The sequence below is a fragment of the Hyperolius riggenbachi genome, chromosome 10 (assembly GCF_040937935.1).
Source record: "Hyperolius riggenbachi isolate aHypRig1 chromosome 10, aHypRig1.pri, whole genome shotgun sequence".
NCBI classification, from domain to species: domain Eukaryota; kingdom Metazoa; phylum Chordata; class Amphibia; order Anura; family Hyperoliidae; genus Hyperolius; species Hyperolius riggenbachi.
The window spans coordinates 289284826-289309665 of record NC_090655.1 but is presented as its reverse complement, the minus strand read 5'-3'; the positions used below and the strand labels follow the sequence as shown (position 1 = coordinate 289309665).

Here is a 24840-nt window from a genome sequence, read left to right as displayed (position 1 = left end):
TTCAACATATACATGGTCCACTTCTGCGCTTGAACATAGTAACTTTCAAAATCCAAATGAGGGCCCAGTGGCGGTGCTGTACGGCCGTCAGCTGGTCTGTTGCATTTGCTATGCCTGCGCTGTTTCTGCCACTCTCTGCTGCAATCCTGGCTTGTAATTAACAGTTTTAGGCAGTGTTTACAAACAAACTAACCAGCTTGTGATAGTTTCACATAAGCAGAGTGTGTGATTCATACAGAGCCTGCAGGGGGCCTGCAGAGGGTGTGTATCGCTTCTATCCAATCACAAGCAGCCCTGCACATTCCACACATTCCAGCCTTAGCCCGACAGAGCCGACAGAAGGAAACAGATTAGATAATATAACAGAGATAACACAGCCACTGTGCAATTAGGAAAGGCTGCAGTAAGCCAGAGCACATTAGAACAGGCAAAGGAACTTATACGATAGAAGAACTAAGGCTGAAAATGTTGTTACGGAGTCTCTTTAATGTGTGTATGAAGCAGTTTTGAGAATGTTCAACAGATACAGATGTATAGTTATATGGCTGATCAATAAAGCTTGGTATAGAATAAGGGACATGGAACGTATGTATCTTCGTAATTCGATGATCATGTTGTTCTCACCCCCTGACTTGCTGCGGCATGCTAGTGGATGTACAGACATTGGTGGCAATGATTGGTATTTGTACTGACTGAGGCAGACTGTCCTCAACTAAGCAGCATGCTTTACAACATTCACAGGATTACAAGGCAGCCTGGCTCCCTTGCTGTGCCATTGCGCTTGTATTGTGGCACTTGCCATGATCCCCATAAAACTATCCCCACAATTGTTCCCCCTCCTCCATACAGCATTCCCTGGCAGCCTAGTGACCCCCCCCCTCTCCATACAGCATTCCCTGGCAGTCTAGTGATCCCCCCCCTCCATACAGTGTTCCCTGGCAGTCTAGTGACCCCCCCTCCCCTATAGAGCATTCCCTGGCAGTCTAGTGACCCCCCCCCTCCATACAGTGTTCCCTGGCAGTCTAGTGACCCCCCCCTCCCCTATAGAGCATTCCCTGGCAGTCTAGTGACCCCCCCCTCCATACAGTGTTCCCTGGCAGTCTAGTGACCCCCCCTCCCCCATACAGTGTTCCCTGGCAGTCTAGTGACCCCCGCTCCCCTATAGAGCATTCTCTGGCAGTCTAGTGACCCCCCCTCCCCCATACAGTGTTCCCTGGCAGTCTAGTGACCCCCGCTCCCCTATAGAGCATTCTCTGGCAGTCTAGTGATCCCCCCCCCTCTATACAGTGTTCCCTGGCAGTCTAGTGACCCCCCCTCCCCCATACAGTGTTCCCTGGCAGTCTAGTGACCCCCGCTTCCCTATAGAGCATTCCCTGGCAGTCTAGTGACCCCCCCCCCCCCTCCATACAGTGTTCCCTGGCAGTCTAGTGATCCTCCTTATATCCTATACAGTGTTCTCCATGCTGAGGTCAGTGCTGGGAGTAATGCTATGTAAATAACTTACCTCTCACTTTCCAGCATTAGTCTCTCTATCAGCTGCACCATAGCTGGCTGTAATAAGTTCTGGGTGGCTCAAAATGTCTCACTCTGCTACTGCCTGTTTTGCTCTGCATGCTTTAGCAGAGGTGGCTCTGCCAGAAAGCGTGAAATCGTGGGGAGGGGCCATGAGACCACGCCTCCCCTCTAGGGACCGTCTTTGTGATCCCAGGATAGTTGGGAGACACTTTCATTGATTAAATGAAAATAGCTGTTATTATCCAGATGACCCTCATAGGATGTAGAGACATAACCAGGTAAAACCTGCAGAAGAAAAAAAATAAGGCTGTAATTCTCATACTCTCCACAAGATGGTGATCACAGTCATACCAAGAGAGGAAGTAGTGTTTGGCATAGACAGGAAGTAGTGTTTGGCATAGACAGGAAGTTGGGGGTTAGAGTTGAAGTGGGAGGAAGTGAAGGGAAGCCATTGCTGGAACTGGTAGCAGAGGAGGTAATAAGATACGTGGGGATATTTGTGACTTTCCATCTCTCTGGTGAAGCCCAAATTCTTCATAACGTGTCATCTTTCCACCCTCTATCTCACCATGGACCAAGGGCAGCATAGACAAGACCACCAAGACCTCTAACAGGATGCCAGGATGGTGAATCAGCTATCCCCCACATCACCAGGTAAGAGGAGACATGAATGTAATGTAAAGAAGACAGCAGTACTTGGGGTCCACCTAGATCCCCCCTCATCTGATAAACACATTGAGACAATGTATTCAGTCAGTGTGTGTGTTTCCTACAGATGTATCCAGTAACAGAAACTCACCAGAGAGATTTACAGGTCCTCTTTATTCCCAGGATTGTCCACAGGAAGGTCACACCATCCTCTGCTATTATCAGGTAGGTGGGACTGAGGGTCTCCAGAGACTCTAAACTGTATTACACTATTCCTTCAGTATATGTTGTTATCTGTGTTCACAATTTAAAGTAGCTCTCATTTTGTGAACTTAGGGTGGAGAATTGATACATATAAGTGCTGTGGTTAAAGAGGAGGAAGAAGAGACACATGTGAGGAGTGATCGGCAGTCTATGGAGGAGGGTGACATGATGAGGACAAGTAAAGAGGAAGAAGAAGAGACGTATGTGAGGAGTGATCAGCAGTCTATGGAGGAGGGTGACATGATGAGGACAAGTAAAGAGGAAGAAGAAGAGACGTATGTGAGGAGTGATCAGCAGTCTATGGAGGAGGGTGACATGATGAGGACAAGTAAAGAGGAAGAAGAAGAGACGTATGTGAGGAGTGATCAGCAGTCTATGGAGGAGGGTGACATGATGAGGACATGTAAAGAGGAAGAAGAAGAGACGTATGTGAGGAGTGATCAGCAGTCTATGGAGGAGGGTGACATGATGAGGACATGTAAAGAGGAAGAAGAGGAGACATATGTGAGGAGTGATCAGCAGTCTATGGAGGAGGGTGACATGATGAGGATAAGTAAACAGGAAGAAGAAGAGACATATGTGAGGAGTGATCAGCAGTCTATGGAAGAGGAGGGAGATGTGATGGTGAAAATGAAAGAAGAAGAGGATGATGGCACCTATGATTTCAGTGCCCAGCAATGTAAAGAGGAGGATATAATGATGGTGACAATTAAGGAGGAAGATCTTTTTAAATACAGAGAAAGAAGTAAGCAAAAACACTGACAGTAATTACCTTTATATTCATGTTTGCTGCATTACCATTACCTGTAATAAGCTGATAATGGTCACTGTACATTACTGTACACAGATTGGTCCCAGTAGGGGGTGACTTAGTGTTACCGGCCTGTAATAAGCTGAGAATGGTCACTGTACATTACTGTACACAGATTGGTCACAGTAGGGGTGACTTAGTGTTACTGACCTGTAATAAGCTGATAATGGTCTCTGTACATTACTGTACACAGATTGGTCCCAGTAGGGGGTGACTTAGTGTTACTGGCCCGTAATAAGCTTATAATGGTGACTGTACATTACTGTACACAGATTGGTAACAGTAGGGGGTGACTTAGTGTTACTGGCCTGTAATAAGCTTATAATGGTCACTGTACATTACTGTACACAGATTGGTAACAGTAGGTGGTGACTTAGTGTTACTGGCCTGTAATAAGCTGATAATGGTCACTGTACATTACTGTACACAGATTGGTCACAGTAGGGGTGACTTAGTGTTACTGACCTGTAATAAGCTGATAATGGTCTCTGTACATTACTGTACACAGATTGGTCACAGTAAGGGGTGACTTAGTGTTACTGGCCTGTAATAAGCTTATAATGGTCACTGTACATTACTGTACACAGATTGGCCACAGTGGGGGTGACTTAGGGTTACTGGCCTGTAATAAGCTGATAATGGTCACTGAACATTACTGTACACAGATTGGCCACAGTAAGGGTGACTTAGTGTTACTGGCCTGTAATAAGCTGATAATGGTCACTGTACATTACTGTACACAGACTGGTCACAGTAGGGGCTGACTTAGTGTTACCAGCCTGTAATAAGCTGATAATGGTCACTGTACATTACTGTACACAGATTGGTCACAGTAGGGGTGACTTCGTGTTACTGGCCTGTAATAAGCTGATAATGGTCACTGTACATTACTGTACACAGATTGGTCACAGTAGGGGTGACTTAAGGTGGGTACACACGTCAGATAAAAGTCTTTGGAAAATGAAAGATCACAGACCAATTTTACCCCCTTTCATGTAGTATGAGAGCCATATCTACACAGTCTATTCTATGGAGCTGAACTCCCCATCAGATAAAAAGCTTTGCAAGATGCTGCACACAAAGATGCTGTACACATGCAACAGATCAGTATCTGCAAAAGATCTGTTCCTGCAAAAGATCCATTCCTGCAAAACGCATTCATAGTCTATGATATCTGCAGATCTCATACACACCTTGTTTAACGGACAATTATCTGTTTATCAGATCCACCAGGTTGGATCTTCAGATCGGCAGATAATTGTCTGATCTGCAGATGAATGTCCATTAAACAAGGTGTGTATGGGATCTGCAGATATCATAGACTATGAATGCATTTTGCAGGAACGGATCTTTTGCAGATACTGATCTGTTGAATGTGTACAGCATCTTTGTGTGCAGCATCTTGCAAAGATTTTATCTGATGGGGAGTTCAGCTCCATAGAATAGACTGTGTAGATATGGCTCTCATACTACATAAAAGGGGGTAAAATTGGTCTGTGATCTTTCATTTTCCAAAGACTTTTATCTGACGTGTGTACGCACCTTTAGTGTTATTGTCCTGTGATTGGCCGCCTGTAATGAGCACAACCTTCTGCAGTTCTCTTTTAGGCTGATAACTAGCGATGGTCAGTGACATGCCAATAACTCTGTGATGGTGCAAATTGTATGCTAATTATATGCAAAGTTATGCAGCTGCTGCATCTGGTTCATTTCTAGTCTGCATAAACTTTGCATCAACTTGGAATTCTCAGCAGCTCACTGACCCTCCCTAATGATAATTGCTCCTCCCCTCAGAATTGTCTAACAGGAAGTGATGATGTTTCTCTATTTGCAGCGCAGAGTCCTGGCATCAGGAACCTTTCAGAGACTCGTCTCTCTGTATCCACAGACTGTACAACGGATGATGATGTCACTGGACAAGAGTCTCCTGCAGATATCCTGGTTACCCCAAATACTCCCCCAGACTCCCCTCACCTGTCTAACCCCGAGGGGCCTCATACCCAGAACAGCTCTCCCCCTGCTGGAGGGTCTCATTCCTGTTCCACATGTGGGAAATGTTTTGTACGGAAATCACATCTTGTCAGACATGAGAAATCTCACACTGGTGAGAAGCCATTTTCATGTGCTGAGTGTGGGAAATGTTTTGTACACAAATCAGACCTTGTCATTCATGAGAGATCTCACACTGGTGAAAAGCCCTATTCATGTGCTGAGTGTGGGAAAGGTTTTGCAAAGAAATCATGTCTTGTCATACATGAGAGATCTCACACTGGTGAGAAGCCCTATTCATGTGCTGAGTGTGGGAAATGTTTTACATGGAAATCACATCTTGTCAGTCATGAGAGATCTCACACTGGAGAGAAGCCCTATTCGTGTGCTGAGTGTGGGAAATGTTTTACATGGAAATCACATCTTGTCAGTCATGAGAGATCTCACACTGGTGAAAAGCCCTATTCATGTGCTGAGTGTGGGAAAGGTTTTGCAAAGAAATCATGTCTTGTCATACATGAGAGATCTCACACTGGTGAGAAGCCCTATTCATGTGCTGAGTGTGGGAAATGTTTTGTACACAAATCAAATTTTGTCATTCATGAGAGATCTCACACTGGTGAAAAGCCCTATTCCTGTGCTGAGTGTGGTAAATGTTTTGCAAATAAATCATATCTTGTCATACATGTGAGATCTCACACTGGTGAGAAGCCCTATGCATGTGCTGAGTGTGGGAAATGTTTTGTATGGAAATCATGTCTTGTCAAGCATGAGAGATCTCACACTGGTAATAAGCCATATTCATGTGCTGAGTGTGGGAAATGTTTTGCAAGGAAATCACAGATTGCTAGTCATAAGAGATCTCACACTGGTGAGAAGCCCTTTTCATGTGCTGAGTGTGGGAAATGTTTTGCTGGTAAATCCCATTTTGTAAGACATGAGAAATTTCACTGTGAGGAGAAGCCATATTCATGTGTTGAGTGTGGAAAATGTTTTGCACTTAAATCACATCTCGTCATACATGAGAGATCTCACACTGGTGAGAAGCCCTATTCATGTGCTGAGTGTGGGAAATGTTTTGCAGATAAATCACACCTTGTCAGACATGATAGATCTCACACTGGTGAGAAGCCCTATTCATGTGCTGAGTGTGGGAAATGTTTTGCACAGAAATCAGACCTTGTCAGTCATGAGAGATCTCACACTGGTGAGAAGCCATATTCATGTGCTGAGTGTGGGGAATGTTTTGCACATAAATCACATCTCGTCATACATGAGAGAACTCACACTGGTGAGAAGCCCTATTCATGTGCTGAGTGTGGGAAATGTTTTGCAGATAATTCACACCTTGTCAGACATGAGAGATCTCACACTGGGGAGAAGCCCTATTCATGTGCTGAGTGTGTGAAATGTTTTAGACATAAAGAAAGCCTTGTCAGACATAAGAAAACTCACACAAGTGATAAGTAAGGGTCAGTGATAGCTTTGCCTCCAGTGAACCTGAAGTGGCCACAGCATACTGCTCTCCATCTCCCCAGCATAGCAGGCAGTAGGGAGGATGGAGGAGGGGGGTGCAGCGGCCAATAACAGGCTTGTTCAGTTCCGCTTTTCCCTCTCTTATCACAGGGGAGAAGCTCTGTTACTGCACTGAGTGTGGGAAATGGTTTGGACATAAAGCAGAACTTATCAGACATGAGAGATCTCACACTGGAGAGAAGCCCTATTCATATGCTGAGTGTGGGAAATGTTTTGTAAGGAAATCACATTGTTGGCTAGGGATTCGGAGCAATTTTGGGTACCAGGAGTTAGTCGTAAGAAATGTATTGACTTCTAATAAATGTACACTGTAATTGAAAGAAAAAAGTAAGTTGTATGTATGGTAATAGCAGTGCATAGTCCACAAAAAGTTATCTTTGCTGTTGTATTAAAGTGGATCCGAGATGAAAAACTAACTATAACAAGTAACTTGTCTATATATCTTATCTAAAGTTTAGTTATTTTACACGGCACATCTAGCTGCAAACAGCTTCAATAGAATATGATTATTTATTCCTGTGATACAATGACAGCAGCCATGTTGTTTGTAAACATTACACAGAGGCAGGCTTATCTGCATCTTCAGCACTCAGCCTGTGAAAAAAACCTAACCCCCCCCTCCTCCTCCCCTCTGCCTCTGAAATCTCTGACTAGTAATACCTCCCCCTCCTCCTGCCCAGACTGAGCTCCCATAAGCCCTTGCTACATGGGTCTGAGTGCCTTGGCGTTTTGGAGAAGCTGTGGGTGAGGCTTGTCTAGTTTATAGGGAATTAGAGTATTAAAACAAACAAACAAGTCTTTGGCTTGAGGAATGCTCTATAAACAATAGGAAAGGAACACAAATATGCAATGAGTAAAAGTTCATCTCGGATCCACTTTAAACTGTTACATAATAAATAATAAAAAAAAGCTTCACTGTGTTTCTAGTTACAAACGTTTTATTAACAGTTTAAGTAATAAACACATACAGGCAAATAAGCGTCCTAATAGGACAAGGTAGTGATATCTGTAAACAGACAGTATACATAGGAAACACATCATTAATCGAGGGTCACAGAAACAACATACAATCTGTACAATCGAGTATAGAATCGATGATTGGGTCACACGCAGAGTACACAGGACCTAAGACTAATAAGGTCAGAGGCTGATAGCCAGGGCTGCCAAGTTTTGGTAAAAATGTCACAAGTATCACTGGAGATTGCCAGTAGGCATTCCGAAATCAGTATATCAGAGATAATATTACCGGTTCAGTTCATTAGAGAGGGTGGGTTGTTGCCATTGTCTGGCTATATAAGATCTGGGTGGTTTGGCTATATGCTGGGCTAATCGATGCTGTGGAAATTTCCCACCCCAGGGCTTGTCCCCTAAGAGGAGGAGGAGGGGGTCAGGAGTAGGCCTTTGAACGATTTTATGAAAAATTGAATTCGCGATTTCTGCCCGACATCGCAATTTTGAGTCACGATTTCCTTCAAATCAAGTTTTGTTCCCCCTCTGTGTCTCTCTGTCACATCTCTCTGTTTGCCCTTGTTATCTCTTTCTGTGTCTCCTCTGGGTCTCTCTCTGTGCCCCCTCTGGGTCTCTCTCTGTGCCCCCTCTGTGTCTCCTCTGGGTCTCTCTCTGTGCCACCTCTGTGTCTCTCTCTGTGCCCCCTCTGTGTCTCTCTCTGTTCCCCCTCTGTGTCTCCTCTGTGTCTCTCTTTGTGCCCCCTCTGTGTCTCCTCTGGGTTTCTCTCTGTGCCCCCTCTGTGTATCTCTCTGTGCCCCCTCTGTGTCTCTCTCTGTGCCCCCTCTGTGTCACTCTCTGTGCCCCCTCTGTGTCTCTCTCTGTGCCCCCTCTGTGTCTCCTCTGGGTTTCTCTCTGTGCCCCCTCTGTGTATCTCTCTGTGCCCCCTCTGTGTATCTCTCTGTGCCCCCTCTGTGTCTCTCTCTGTGCCCCCTCTGTGTCTCTCTCTGTGCCCCCTCTGTGTCTCTCTCTGTTCCCCCTCTGTGTCTCCTCTGTGTCTCTCTTTGTGCCCCCTCTGTGTCTCCTCTGGGTTTCTCTCTGTGCCCCCTCTGTGTATCTCTCTGTGCCCCCTCTGTGTCTCTCTCTGTGCCCCCTCTGTGTCACTCTCTGTGCCCCCTCTGTGTCTCTCTCTGTGCCCCCTCTGTGTCTCCTCTGGGTTTCTCTCTGTGCCCCCTCTGTGTATCTCTCTGTGCCCCCTCTGTGTCTCTCTCTGTGCCCCCTCTGTGTCTCTCTCTGTGCCCCCTCTGTGTCTCTCTCTGTGCCCCCTCTGTGTCTCTCTCTGTTCCCCCTCTGTGTCTCCTCTGGGTCTCTCTCTGTGCCTCCTCTGGGTCTCTCTCTGTGCCCCCTCTGGGTCTCTCTCTGTGCCCCCTCTGTGTCTCTCTCTGTGCCCCCTCTGTGTCTCTCTCTGTGCCCCCTCTGTGTCTCTCTCTGTGCCCCCTCTGTGTCTCTCTCTGTGTCTCCTCTGGGTTTCTCTCTGTGCCCCCTCTGTGTCTCTCTCTGTGCCCCCTCTGTGTCTCTCTCTGTGCCCCCTCTGTGTCTCTCTCTGTGCCCCCTCTGTGTCACTCTCTGTGCCCCCTCTGTGTCTCTCTCTGTGCCCCCTCTGTGTCTGCTCTGGGTTTCTCTCTGTGCCCCCTCTGTGTCTCTCTCTGTGCCCCCTCTGTGTCTCTCTCTGTGCCCCCTCTGTGTCTCTCTCTGTGCCCCCTCTGGGTCTCTCTCTGTGCCTCCCCTGCCCCTCAAGTGGTGGCAGTGCTGGACATACCTTCCAGCATGAGCCCAGCGATCCCTGTCTATCTGCTTCACCTCCTGCAGGCTCTAATGCACGGCATACTTCCTGTATGTCATGTGACTTACAGGAACTGGGAAGTATGCCGTGCACAAGAGCCGGCAGACGGCAATAGAGGATGGACAGTGTCTGAAGGTATGTCCAACGCTGCCGATGGTGCAGGCCGCACAATTTCTAAATGAAAGTGGCGAAGGATAGAGGGACATAGGTGTCTGCTATATAGAAAAATCAATATATTATATAATCATATAAACTACTAGAACACATCTATAAAGAAATTAAAAAATGGATTACTTTATTCATCAAAATACAAAAGAGTGCTTTTAAAAACAACATGGGATGGCCACCCCGCCACAGACAACCATCCTGTCACTCCGCATATATCACACACAAACACACCACGGCCGTGATGTTGTACACACCAGGGGCTTTAAAAAATTTTTTTGAAAGAGCGCTTATAAAGTGCAGTCTCCAAAGCAGTTCATAAACAATATACCTCCACTGCACAAAGGTTAGTCCTGCAAGCTCGGTTAGTGGTGTCAACACTTGTCAGCAAAACGGGGAAGCAAGAGAAGCCATATGCAGTAAGCTCATCAAACAGAAGCGGTTGGCGCCGCAGCAGCAGACATAAGCAAACCCATATGCATTAGTGGTCAATGGAGTCTAGCTGCAGACATAAGCAATCCCATATGCATTAGTGGTCAATGGAGTCTAGCTGCAGACATAAGCAATCCCATATGCATTAGTGGTCAATGGAGTCTAGCTGCAGACATAAGCAATCCCATATGCATTAGTGGTCAATGGAGTCTAGCTGCAGACATAAGCAATCCCATATGCATTAGTGGTCAATGGAGTCTAGCTGCAGACATAAGCAATCCCATATGCATTAGTGGTCAATGGAGTCTAGCTGCAGACATAAGCAATCCCATATGCATTAGTGGTCAATGGAGTCTAGCTGCAGACATAAGCAATCCCATATGCATTAGTGGTCAATGGAGTCTAGCTGCAGACATAAGCAATCCCATATGCATTAGTGGTCAATGGAGTCTAGCTGCAGACATAAGCAATCCCATATGCATTAATGATCAATGAGGTCTCACCACACCGGAGCTTGATGGTTGGAGCTGATGTTGTGAACAGCTGATATTGGCACATGTGTGGTGCGCTGGAATAATGTCCACCAGGAGCGTGGGTATAGCGAAGCGGCAAGCAGCAACGAGTCCAACCACTGGCGCCCAGTTAGCTACGCTGGGCTGGGTATGGGGCGGATGGATCTTGCCTCCTGGATCACGCTGCTAGGTTGCTGGGGCGGTGCGGCGTCCCATGTGGGAGAAGGACTTGGAGGAAGTTTGAAGCCGCTTCTTCAATACTTACCCATGTGGAAATAATGTCATCGTGGAAATCACCGATTTGACGATTCCGAAATCGGGATCTTGGTGATCGTGATTTCTGTTTAAATTCGATTTATTGTTCAGGCCTAGTTGGGAGGTATCGAAGTGCCCAATGATGTGTGGATGAGAGTGGTAACTTCAGCCCACTAACATTTAGCAACAGGACAAAACCACCAAATATGGGCAAAGGAACCAATTTGGCCACAACCTCTGGAGTATCAGTTATTCCTGGAGGGATCTATGGAATGAAGCCTATCTGGGGGAGATACAACCTATGGAGGAGTTGATAGTTGGTTTCAATGTGTGATAAGTAGCTGCTGCCCTTGGTCAGCGTCATACAACATTCAGCCCTCCTGTGTGAAAGTAAATTGCCATCATTCTTCCAAGCAAGCATAGACTGGAGTCATTTCCAAGGGCTGGGAGATGCTGGAATAGAGATGGGATAATAACCCACCCTCCAAGGGCTGCACATCACACCTCATAGTACATTGGTGGGGGAATCAGGGGCGGCAGTAGAATGGAAAGATTTCAGGAAATTATATATATGTGCGGCAGAGAGATATTCTGCGGGGGAGGGGGGGAGGTAAGCCACATGGGTCCGGAAGTGTTCCCAGGTAGGATTCTATCATTCACTATAAAGTGTTTAAAGTGAACCAGAGACGAAGCACCCTCATGTATTTTACCATATATATCAGTGGGAACAATATAGAAAACACCTACCCTGCTGTCTGTTTCATCCTTCACTGCTCAGCTTGCTTGTTATCAGCCCTGATAAAAATTCCCCACTGAGCATTCAGTCTGGCTTTGCTCAGGAATCATTATAGCTGAGTCTGTCTTCTGTGCTGTCTTTTCAAGCCCAAGCCTGCCCCCTTCTGACTCAGCTATAATGATTCCTGAGCAAAGCCAGACTGAATGCTCAGTCAGGGATTTTATCAGGGCTGCTAACAAGCAGGCTGAGCAGTGAAGGATGAAACAGAGAGCAGGGTAGGTGTTTTCTCTAATGTTCCCACTGATATATATGGTAAAATACATGAGGGTGCTTCGTCTCTGGTTCCCTTTAAGGAAACTGTGGGACTTCCAAGACATTAAAGCCCCAACCTCCAGGCTGGGTGGTAAACAGGGATTCCCGAAGATGGGAGGAGAGCAGGGACCCGGGTTTGTAGACCTTTTATGAACTTAAAGGGAATCTGAAGTGAGAATAAACTTATGACATAATGAATTGCATGTGTAGTACAGCTAAGAAATAGAACATTAGTAGCAAAGAAATAAGTCCTATATTGTTTCCAGTGCAGCAAGAGTTGTTCATTATCTGATGTACATTTTTAAAGTTCCCTTAGTGACACAAGTCCATATCAATATAGCAACTCTCCTTCTGTAGGTTTTATCCTCCATCGATAATTGTTGTCTCGAGATTGTACAGTGTATGGTGCACACAAATATAGCTTTATCCTTAGGAATGGTATATAGAGTTCTATTCTGATATAAAGAAAACTTTAAGTAGACATATCTTAGGCCCCCCGCACACTGCCAATCTGATTTGCGTTTACAATTTGTGATTCCGATTTTCCCTGCACGCTATCAAAATAAGAAGAAAAGCGCAGCATTCAGTACCGACTAAAAATAGTAAATCGGAATCGCATGTAAAGTCGCATAAAAATCGCAAATTGGAATTGCATGCTGTGTGCAAGAGGCCTTAATCCAACAAAGCTGGGTAGTTGTCTCTAAGCTTTCAATTGCATTTAAATAGTAATGCTTACTGATTGGTTTATAAAAATGACATTAAAAGATATCTAAAACTATGAAGTTTGAAATGACAAGTCTTTTCTTTTTTTAAATATCTTTATTTTAAATGTTTCCAATATACAACATTATACAAAATCTTTACACAGGAATTGAAGAACAAGAAACCATCAACTATGAACGGTGCTCACTATATGTGCTATAAATACGTATTCCAGTCCTTTTATACTATTTCCTGTTGTTCTATGTTTCAAGCTCTCACTATATCCAGTCTCTAATGCAATTTTATCCACCTCGTGAGCTTTCTGTATCCAAAATGTCCAATATTTTCCAAGCATAATCCATTCCTATCCCCCCATCCATTCCTCACTCACTCCCCATCCATTCCTCACTCACTTCCCATCCATTCCTCACTCACTCCCCACCCATTCCTCACTCACTCCCCATCCATTCCTATCCCCCCATCCATTCCTCACTCACTCCCCATCCATTCCTCACTCACTCCCCATCCATTCCTCACTCACTCCCCATCCATTCCTCACTCACTCCCCATCCATTCCTATCCCCCCATCCATTCCTCACTCACTCCCCATCCATTCCTCACTCACTCCCCATCCATTCCTATCCCCCCATCCATTTCTCACTCACTCCCCATCCATTCCTCACTCACTCCCCATCCATTCCTCACTCACTCCCCATCCATTCCTCACTCACTCCTCATCCATTCCTATCCCCCCATCCATTCCTCACTCACTCCCCATCCATTCCTCACTCACTCCCCATCCATTCCTCACTCACTCCCCATCCATTCCTCACTCACCCCCCATCCATTCCTCACTCCCCATCCATTCCTCACTCACTCCCCATCCATTCCTCACTCACTCCCCATCCATTCCTCACTCACTCCCCATCCATTCCTCACTCACTCCCCATCCATTCCTCACTCACCCCCCATCCATTCCTCACTCCCCATCCATTCCTCACTCACTCCCCATCCATTCCTCACTCACTCCCCATCCATTCCTCACTCACTCCCCATCCATTCCTATCCCCCCATCCATTCCTCACTCACTCCCCATCCATTCCTCACTCACTCCCCATCCATTCCTCACTCACTCCCCATCCATTCCTATCCCCCCATCCATTCCTCACTCACTCCCCATCCATTCCTCACTCCCCATCCATTCCTCACTCACTCCCCATCCATTCCTCACTCACTCCCCATCCATTCCTATCCCCCCATCCATTCCTCACTCACTCCCCATCCATTCCTCACTCACTCCTCATCCATTCCTATCCCCCCATCCATTCCTCACTCACTCCCCATCCATTCCTTACTCACTCCCCATCCATTCCTCACTCACTCCCCATCAATTCCTCACTCACCCCCCATCCATTCCTCACTCACTCCCCATCCATTCCTCACTCACTCCCCATCCATTCCTCACTCACTCCCCATCCATTCCTCACTCACTCCCCATCCATTCCTCACTCACTCCCCATCCATTCCTCACTCACCCCCCATCCATTCCTCACTCACTCCCCATCCATTCCTCACTCACCCCCCATCCATTCCTCACTCACTCCCCATCCATTCCTCACTCACTCCCCATCCATTCCTCACTCCCCATCCCTCCCCCTTGGGTCAGTCCATTTCCTCTGCCTTCTCAGGGGGCTTCCATCTGTTCCACATCTCTCCTCACTCTCCCATATTCACTTGAGGTTTTGAATTCCTGCCATTGCATCCACCTCTCCTCGTGTCCCCCTTTATCTCCATGTACATAACTAGTTAATTACTCCAATAAACCACTCCCACACCGTTGGGCTCTGAGTCCTTTTCCAATGTTTTGCTATGAGAATCTTAGCTGCATTAACCAAAAATCTCATCAAGAAAGGCTGGTAAATTCAGCCCTCCCACTCTACAAGCTAACCTATCAAACCCGAAATCAACCAAACAAGTTCAATAAAGTCTGTTCAATGTGGGTGGACTCTTTGGACACTGTTATACCTAATGTAGATATCACTATCTCAGTTCAGGACACTATGTAATAAGTGACTGAAGTTTTTTCCCTCATCTCCTCTATATTTCACTATGACAAGAACATTTTGGTTCTTAATGTGATAGGTATGAATATACTTTGTATTGAAGATGTTTTAGACCTACTGTATCCTTATATGGTTTATGTTTTTTTTTGTTTTTATTAGCTCCAATGTTGGGGCTTGTGTTTTGTTTGTTGAAAATGTTTCAATAAAAAGTCTCTTACAAAACAAAAAATCTCATCAAGGACTTCTCGCCTTTCCTCACTGGCCAGTCATTGCAATGGAGTAAAAAGAAAGCAGGATCTTCTGGGGGTTCTGTCTCTGTGATTTGGAATATATATATTTTTAACAGCTTCCCAAAATGCTTGTAGCTCTTTACACTCCCACAAAATATGCAAGATATTTCCTTTACCCTCCCCACATCGCCAGCATAGCGCCGAAGTACCTGGGTACATCCTACTCAACCTCTCAGGTGTGTAATACCACCTCGAAAACACCTTATACCCTTCTTCCTGTCCCCTTGTGGACATGGATGACCTACTTGCCAAAATCGTTACTTTCTTCCACTGTTCTGCTGTAAATGCTCTTCCCAGGTCCTTCTCCCAACCGGCTTGGATTGTCGCCGCCGGATCTCCTCTCTCATTCGGTAAAGCATATAACTTTAAGAGCGTCCCTTTCTGTTGGCCCTTCCCCTTACACATATCTTTAAATGGGGTAGTCTTCCTACTTAGGGCCTCCTTAGTTCCACAACTCTTCAGAACAAAATTTAAATTGAATATAGCTCCACTCATCCTATGTTCCCCTTTCTCCTTTTCTCTCCATCTCCTGTAGAGGGACCCAATCTCCGTCCACTACTAAATCTTGGGCTAATAGTTTTTTCTCTCCCCTCCAGTTGGGATAGGTCATTGGATGTGTACCCAAAGGGAAGTTTATATTTCCTAGTATTAGCATGATTGGTGTTGGCCATGGAGAAATCTCCTACTTTTTCCTACGACTTTCAACGATCCCTACCGTATGTTTTATCATCTCTGCCCCTTTGCCTTGTATGTTCTTTTTATTCTTTTCAGAAGCTTAAAGTAATTTTGTTAGAGAACACCCCACTATATCTTCTTCTAGGGATACCCACCTCTTTTCTTCTGCATGCCTATGCTAGTCTATTATTTCAGCCAATGTCACCGCTTCATCATAGGACTTGAAGTTTGGTACCGCCAAACCTCCTCTCTCCCTTTCCGCTATTTACAGTCTATGACTTATTCTCCTCTTTTGTCCCCTACTTATAAATCGATTTATGAGACTTGCAAGCTTCTTACAATACAGAGATGGTACCGGTATAGGTAGAACCTGGAACAAATACAGCAGCCGGGGAAGAATATTCATCTTGATTATAGCAATTCTACCAAACCATGAAAATGTTGGTTGGTCCCAGGACTCTAGGTCCTGTTTCACCTTTTCCACCATCTCCTCCAAGCGAAACATTATCTTTACCCCCAGATACTTCAGTGCTTTGGCTGGCCATTTAACCACTTGAGGACTGCAGTGTTAAACCCCCCCTAAAGACCAGGCTCATTATTGCTAAGTTGGCCACTGCAGCTTTATGGCCAAGCTGCAGGGCAGTACAACACAGCACACGAGTGATCACCCCCCCCACCACCCCCACCACCAACAGAGCTCTCTGTTGGTGGGGTCTAATCGCTCCAAAGTTGTTTATTTTTTTTTATATAAATATTTATTTTTCAATAAAAAATGCATTTTTTTTATTTACCTTCCCCTGCTCCCTCACTCCCTCCCCCGCCAGCCAATCAGGGTGATCAGCTGTCATAGGCTTCAGCCTATGACAGCCGATCACTCCCCAGCCTCAGGAGGGGACAGCCGTGTCACACGGCTGTCCCCAGTACAGCTACTGTTGCCGATCGCAGCTCTGTACATGCAAATAGACGGCGATCATGCCGTCTAACAGTCTCCCGAGTGGCGATTGCCCGCTCGGAGACTGAAGAGGGGGCGGAGCTCAGCCCTCCGAGCAGGAGATGCGCATACAGCAAGCGCGCGATCTAATGCAAATTAGAGCTGACGCCATTTGGCATTGGGCGGTCCTAGGGCTGCCGCCGCGTCCACGACCTTTGGCATGGGGCGGTCTTTAGGTAGTTAAATGACAAGTTTTCCTTCAATAAGCACTGTTGACCATTGTCCAGACACCAAGCTATTGCTTCACTTTTATCAAAATTGATTTTCACATTTGCTACCATTGCTAAAAACATGAAATTCAAGTTTGGGAGAGAAATGTGCGGATCCACAAGGTAAAAAAAAACATATCATCGGCGTATGCCGCCACCTTGTGCTCAGTTCCCCTCACCTCAATAACCGGTATACTGGAGTCCCGCCTAACCCTACACAAGAATGGCTCAAGTGACAACACAAAACTCATTGGGGACATGGGGCACCCCTAGCACGTCCCATTTTTTATACAAAATGTCTCTGCTAGAACCCCATTTTCCCTCACCCTTGCATTCAGCGCAGAGTACAATGCCATTATCCTATTTCCCATATTGTCCTTTATGTCTTTGTACTTCAGCCCCCCTCGATGAAGGCCCACTCCACTCTGTCACAAGCATTTTCAGCATCTGTAGATAAAAATATGACAGAGTTGAAATGGGTCGTCATCCATTGAGCCAGGTTAAGGGTCCGTATAGTATTTTCTCTGGCCTCTCTGCCCCTCACAAAACCCCCCTGATCTGGGTGTATACGTTTATTTATTATAGGGGATAGTCTATTCGCCAGTACCTTTGCATGTAGTTTCACATCTACAATCAACAAAGCAATTGGCCTATAACTCTGACATTGTATGGGGTCTTTACCCTCCTGTGTAGCACCGATACAAAGGACTCCAGCATATGAGGGGAAAACCCTCTCTGCTCCCTATCACCTGTTGCTTCATTAAGTGCCTTTACCAAATAATTGATCCCTATACCTTTTATAGTACTCACTTGTGATCCCATCTGGTCCGGGCACCTTCCCTGTTGGTATCTGTTTAATTGCTAATTTTAATTCATCTAGTGTAATAGGTTACTCCAGGGCCGAGGCCTCTTCATCCGACAGTCTGGGCATTCCACTCTGTGCCAAATACTCCATTATCTCTCTTTTTCTTATCTCTACTTCATCCTCACCTATTACTTTTAGGTTATATAATCTATTATAACCATTCCTGAACTCACTGGCTATATCCTCCAGCTTATGGCATCTCTCTCCCTTTGTATTTTTAATACATGATATATAATTATTATTATTTTTTTGCTGCCTCTTAAAGGATACCTGAAGTGACGTGTGACATGATGAGATAGACATGTGTATGTACAGTGCCTAGCGAACAAATAACCATACTGCGGTCCTTTTTCTTTCTTTGCCTGAAAGAGTTAAATCTCAGGTATGTAAGTGGCTGACTCAGTCCTGACTCAGACAGGAAGTGACTACAGTGTGACCTTCACTGATAAGAAATTCCCCTGTTTACCTCTTTCTTGCTCTCAGAAGCCATTTTCTTCTGTAGTCACTTCCTGTCTGAGTCAGGACTGAGTCAGCCACTTACATACCTGGTATTTAACTCTTTCAGACAGAGAAAGAAAAAAAGGAACACAGCCTAGTTATTAGTTTGCTAGGCACTGTACATACACATGTCTATCTCATCATGTCACATGTCGCTTCTGGTATCCTTTAAGGGCCTTAGCCAATAACGAGCCACATCTATTTCCGTACTCCTAAAAAGTACGTGTACATCTCAGGGCCATGCATTTGCCCCTATAAAAAAGGAGATTTTTTTTAAACGTTCTCTTTCTTTAATTAACACCCCCATAGTATTCTCATCTTTATCTTGTTTATGCTGTTATTCTAATTCTGCAATATTATCCAGTGAGTCCTTTACTTCTTTATTCCTTTCTCCTAGCGCCCTCCTGTATCAAAATCCCCCTTATAAAACATTCATGGGCCTCCCAGACTGTCATGTCTGAGGACTCGCCCCCGGAGTTGAGAAAGAAATAAGTTTCTAACTCTCTTTGTACCCTTTGGACCACTTCTTCATTTCTTCTCAATAGTGCATCATTTAAACGCCACACCATGAGTCCCACGACCTTTTCCCCCCATTTCAGCTCAATCGATATCTGTGCATGATCCGACAATGTCATAAGGCCTATATTTGGTGACTTTGAAATAGAAAGCAGATCATGCGAGACAAAGATATAATCTATTCTAGAGTATCTGTTATGCGCCTGAGAATAAGAAGTGTAGTCTCCAGCAGTGCGATTGCAAATACGCCAAACATCAATCAATTGTGAATCATGCAACAATGTTTTACTTTTCTTCTGTTGCTGCTAGATATGGCCGTTTTACCAGCCGAGGTGTCTATCTGTTGATCCAGCGATAACCCTTCCCTCCGCAAAAGATTGTAGTTGCTCTAATGCATTTGCCTGGCCCGTATCTAATGCATAATATGACCCCACTGTTATTGCTCTATTATATAAATGCCCTTTTATTAAATTGAACCGGCCCTGTGGATCCGCATATCCCTCCCCAACCCCCCCCCCCCCCTTCCCCAACTCAAATAGAACATCTTTTGCCAGTAAAATTGCCATTCCTTTGATCTTGGACGCCTGCAGGCCACTCATATATATTGTTCTATAATACCTATCAAACACTCGTGGGGCCCTTAAAATGTGTTTCCTGCAGGCAAACAATACCAGCCCTCTCTCTATGGCAAAGTCTCAAAATGGCTGATCTTTTTTTCCGGTGTGTTGAGCCCCCTGACGTTCAGCGACAGAACCTTAAGATCCATAACCTTTAATTATACTGTAGCTTATATATCCTGGACTGACCCTCCCTCCACCCCTTCTGTCCCTCTTTCACAATCACACCCATTCATTCCTTCATTCCCCTTGCAACACTCCCCCCTTGGCATCCCGGTCCTCTCCCCCTTCCCTCTACCTTCCCGGGCCCGTTTTCCAATTCCCTTAAAAAGGAACATTTCCATTGTGTACCTCCCTTTGGTCCCCTCGGTGTGTTGCATCACCTTCTTGGGTATTAAGCTGCCATTTCCTGGAGCAGGGTCCCCCCCACCCCCCGCAGTCTCAGATTTTATTACTTTAAGAGGTTGGAAGAGGACAGTGGGGATAGACAAAAAGATAAAAAAAAAAAAAACATCCCTACCTCCCTTTGGGGAATTTCTTCCCTCTGTCATCATATCCTAAATATTGCCCTCCCTTTCCTCCCCTATACGTGCCCGGAGGGGGCTGGGAGCCTCACGATATCCTACCCTTCCTTCCATCCTCCTCCTCTGTGCTCATTTACTCACTCTTTCCAACCCCAATTCTCTCTCTCTCTCCCCTCTCTCCCTCTTTCTCTCCCTCTCTCTCTCTCTCCCCCCCTCTCTCTCCTCTCTATCTCTCTCTCTCCTCTCTCCCTTTCTCTCTCTCTCCCCCCCCCCCTCTCTCTCTCTCTCTCTCTCTCTCTCTCTCTCTCTCTCTGACCCCTCTCTCTCTCTCTCCCCCTCTCTCTCTCTCTCCTTCACTCTCTCCCTCTCTCTCTCTCTCCCTCTCTCTCTCTCTATACAGTGGTGTGAAAAACTATTTGCCCCCTTCCTGATTTCTTATTCTTTTGCATGTTTGTCACACTTAAATGTTTCTGCTCGTCAAAAACGTTAACTATTAGTCAAAGATAACATAATTGAACACAAAATGCAGTTTTAAATGATGGTTTTTTTTATTTAGTGAGAAAAAACCCTCAAAACCTACATGGCCCTGTGTGAAAAAGAAATTGCCCCCTGAACCTAATAACTGGTTGGGCCACCCTTAGCAGCAATAACTGCAATCAAGTGTTTGCAATAACTTGCAACGAGTCTTTTACAGCGCTCTGGAGGAATTTTGGCCCACTCATCTTTGCAGAATTGTTGTAATTCAGCTTTATTTGAGAGTTTTCTAGCATGAACCGCCTTTCTAAGGTCATGCCACAACATCTCAATAGGATTCAGGTCAGGACTTTGTCTAGGCCACTCCAAAGTCTTCATTTTGTTTTTCTTCAGCCATTCAGAGGTGGATTTGCTGGTGTGTTTTGGGTCTTTATCCTGCTGCAGCACCCAAGATTGCTTCAGCTTGAGTTGACGAACAGATGGCCGGACATTCTCCTTCAGGATTTTTTGGTAGACAGTAGAATTCATGGTTCCATCTATCACAGCAAGCCTTCCAGGTCCTGAAGCAGCAAAACAACCCCAGACCATCACACTACCACCACCATATTTTACTGTTGGTATGATGTTCTTTTGCTGAAATGCTGTGTTACTTCTACGCCAGATGTAACGGGACGCGCACCTTCCAAAAAGTTCAACTTTTGTCTCGTCGGTCCACAAGGTATTTTCCCAAAAGCCTTGGCAATCATTGAGATGTTTTTTTTAGCAAAATTGAGACGAACCTTAATGTTCTTTTTGCTTAAAAGTGGTTTGCGCCTTGGATATCTGCCATGCAGGCCGTTTTTACCCAGTCTCTTTCTTATGGTGGAGTCGTGAACACTGACCTTAATTGAGGCAAGTGAGGCCTGCAGTTCTTTAGATGTTGTCCTGGGGTCTTTGGTGGCCTCTCGGATGAGTTTTCTCGGTGCTCTTGGGGTAATTTTGGTCGGTCGGCCGGCCACTCCTGGGAAGGTTCATCACTGTTACATGTTTTTGCCATTTGTGGATAATGGCTCTCACTGTGGTTTGCTGGAGTCCCAAAGCTTTAGAAATGGCGTTATAACCTTTACCAGCCTGATAGATCTCAATTACAGTACTTTTGTTCTCATTTGTTCCTGAATTTCTTTGGATCTTGGCATGATGTCTAGCTTTTGAGGTGCTTTTGGTCTACTTCTCTGTGTCAGATAGCTCCTATTTAAGTGATTTCTTGATTGAAACAGGTGTGGCAGTAATCAGGCCTGGGGGTGACTACAGAAATTGAACTCAGGTGTGATAAACCACAGTTAAGTTATTTTTTAACAAGGGGGGCAATCACTTTTTCACACAGGGCCATGTAGATTTGGAGGTTTTTTTTTCTCACTAAATAATAAAAACCATCATTTAAAACTGCATTTTGTATTTAATTATGTTATCTTTGACTAATAGTTAACGGTTTTTGATGAGCAGAAACATTTAAGTGTGACAAACATGCAAAAGAATAAGAAATCAGGAAGGGGGCAAATAGTTTTTCACACCACTGTATATATATGTGTGTGTATATGTGTGTGTGTTTCAGCATTTGTGAGTGAAGACCGGATCTGCTAGGTTTTGTATTTTGTGCAATAACTTCTATGTTCCCACCCACTTATGTCTCACAGACCCGTGGACCCAAAAAGCCCGTCCGCGGCTGAATTCCTGCCAGGAGATACGGCTATTCCTGGCCTTCCAGGCGCATGAGGGACCCCATCCCCGATCCATGGATCTTGAAAGATGCTAATTGCAGTTCCCTTCCATATTATCGACCCTCTTTGTTTTGCCGCATTTGTTCTGTTTTCTTTCTCTCTAAAGTGATGAAGTCTGCATATTACATCCCTAGGGGGCTCCTTGTCTTTTGGTATCGACCGCAAGGCCCTGTCTGCCCTATGAAACTTTATCTTATGGTCTTCTGGGCGCCCCAATAAATCATTAAAGAAGGTCTGCAAATACACCCCTACACCCTCCCCTTGTATTGTCTCTGGGATCCCTTTCACCCTCAGATTATTCCTTCTCTCTCGATTTTGCATATCTTCAATCTCATGTTTCAAACTGATATTGATATCTCTTTGTTTTTCACTTGTCTTCTTAAGGACATCTATCTCCAATTGTAACTTTTTTACTTTTTCTTCCATGGCCCCAGTCCTCCCCTGTAGCTCAGCCGTTTCCTCCTTAATCTCAGCTATCTCTGTCTTCACTGAAGCCACTATTTGTTCTGTTTGAGCCTCTAAGTCTTGTCTTGTTGGCATACTCCGCAAGCATCTCCAGATCTACTTCAAACTACCACTTTGACTAACTTCGGACCTCTTTCAGCTGATCCTTTCTCCTCTGTAGACATTCTGCTTGTAGCAGATCTGTCCGAGGTTGGGAAAAATCGTACTAACAGAGTGCTGAGTTACTGTTTCTGCTTCTTTAAAGGATACCCAAAGTGACATGTGACATGATGAGATAGACATGTGTATGTACAGTGCCTAGCACACAAATAACTATGCCGTGTTCCTTTTTTTCTTTCTCTGCCTGAAAGAGTTAAATATCAGGTATGTAAGTGTCAACTCAGTCCTGACTCAGACAGGAAGTGACTACAGTGTGACCCTCACTGATAAGAAATTCCCCTTTTTATCTCTTTCTTGCTCTCAGAAGCCATTTTCTGCTAGGAAAGTGTTTTATAGTTGGAATTTCTTATCAGTGAGGGTCACACTATAGTCACTTCCTGTCAGGACTGAGTCAGCCACTTACATACCTGATGTTTAACTCTTTCAGGCAGAGAAAGGAAAAAAGGAACACAGCAAAGTTATTTGTGTGCTTGGCACTGTACATACCCATGTCTATCTCATCATGTCACATGTCACTTCGGGTATCCTTTAAGGGCAGAATTCTTTGCCTTTTTATCTTTATCTTTCACCATCTTTTTTGTTCTAGAGCCTCGGCACTAGTCAGTTTTTCCCCCACAAAGTAAGTCTTAGTTTAACACAATATTCTCTCCTTTACAAATACTTCACGGTGTGGAAAAATAGCAATTCAGTTCACTTGACAATGAAGCACAGGCAGCATTAGCAATTCACCAGCACCAGCAGGACAGCCACTCAAGTTCATTTCACAGCATGGCAGGATAGCAATTCAAAGATAGCAGAAAGCCATAGCAGGTCACAGTCTAGCAGAGTAGCAGGATAGCAGGTCAATTTACTTCACTATGCGGTCGACTAGCAGGTCCATTCACTTCAAAGCACAGCAAAAGATAGCAATAGTGATTCAGAATGCAGCGGGCCAGCAGTTCAATACACTTCACCACCTAGCAGGATGGCAATATAGCAGAAATTATGTACAGTTCATGTATAACATTCACCTTAATGGCTCAGATGCCCCGTTTCCTGCCCCCCCTTCCCCCCCTTTCCAGGTTCTGACTCATCTCTGGCTGTTGAATAAACAGTGGGTTGCAAAAGTATTCGGCCCCCTTGAACTTTTCCACATTTTGTCACATTACTGCCACAAACATGCATCAATTTTATTGGAATTCCACGTGAAAGACCAATACAAAGTGGTGTACTTGTGAGAAGTGGATCGAAAATCATACATCATTCCAAACATTTTTTACAAGTAACTGAAAAGTGGGGTGTGCGTAATTATTCGCCCCCCTGATTCAATACTTTGTAGAACCACCTTTTGCTGCAATTACAGCTGCCAGTCTTTTAGGGTATGTCTCTACCAGCTTTGCACATCTAGAGACTGAAATCCTTGCCCATTCTTCTTTGCAAAACAGCTTCAGCTCAGTCAGATTAGATGGACAGCATTTGTGAACAGTAGTTTTCAGATCTTGCCACAGATTCTCGATTGGATTTAGATCTGGACTTTGACTGGGCCATTCTAACACATAGATATGTTTTGTTTTAAACCATTCCATTGTTGCCCTGGCTTTATGTTTAGGGTCATTGTCCTGCTGGAAGGTGAACCTCCGCCCCAGTCTCAAGTCTTTTGCAGTCTCCAAGAGGTTTTCTTCCAATTTTGCCCTGTATTTGGCTCCATCCATCTTCCCATCAACTCTGACCAGCTTCCCTGTCCCTGCTGAAGAGATGCACCCTCCGAGCATGATGCTGCCACCACCATATTTGACAGTGAGGATGGTGTGTTCAGAGTGATGTGCAGTGTTAGTTTTCCGCCACATATAGCGTTTTGCATTTTGGCCAAAAAGTTCAATTTTGTTCTCATCTGACCAGAGCACCTTCTTCCACATTGTTGCTGTGTCCCCCACATGGCTTGTGGCAAACTGCAAACGGGACTTCTTATGCTTTCTGTTCACAATGGCTTTCTTCTTGCCACTCTTCCATAAAGGCCAACTTTGTTCAGTGCGCATGACTAATAGTTGTCCTATGGATAGATTCCCCCACCTGAGCTGTAGATCTCTGCAGCT

The 24840-nt window shown here is 45.1% G+C and overlaps 1 protein-coding gene across 1 annotated transcript in view; it reads left to right on the top strand.

The window, feature by feature from the left end:
• Window positions 1–2767: 2767 nt before the first annotated feature.
• LOC137535589 (zinc finger protein 585A-like) overlaps window positions 2768–24840 on the top strand; it is a 65366-nt gene continuing 43293 nt past the window's right edge. Inside the window, exons 1-2 of the mRNA XM_068257440.1 lie at window positions 2768–3172; window positions 5073–6661. Coding sequence (XP_068113541.1) covers window positions 2803–3172; window positions 5073–6661 — 1959 coding nt within the window. The 5' untranslated portion in view covers window positions 2768–2802. The remainder of the gene's footprint in view (window positions 3173–5072; window positions 6662–24840) is intronic.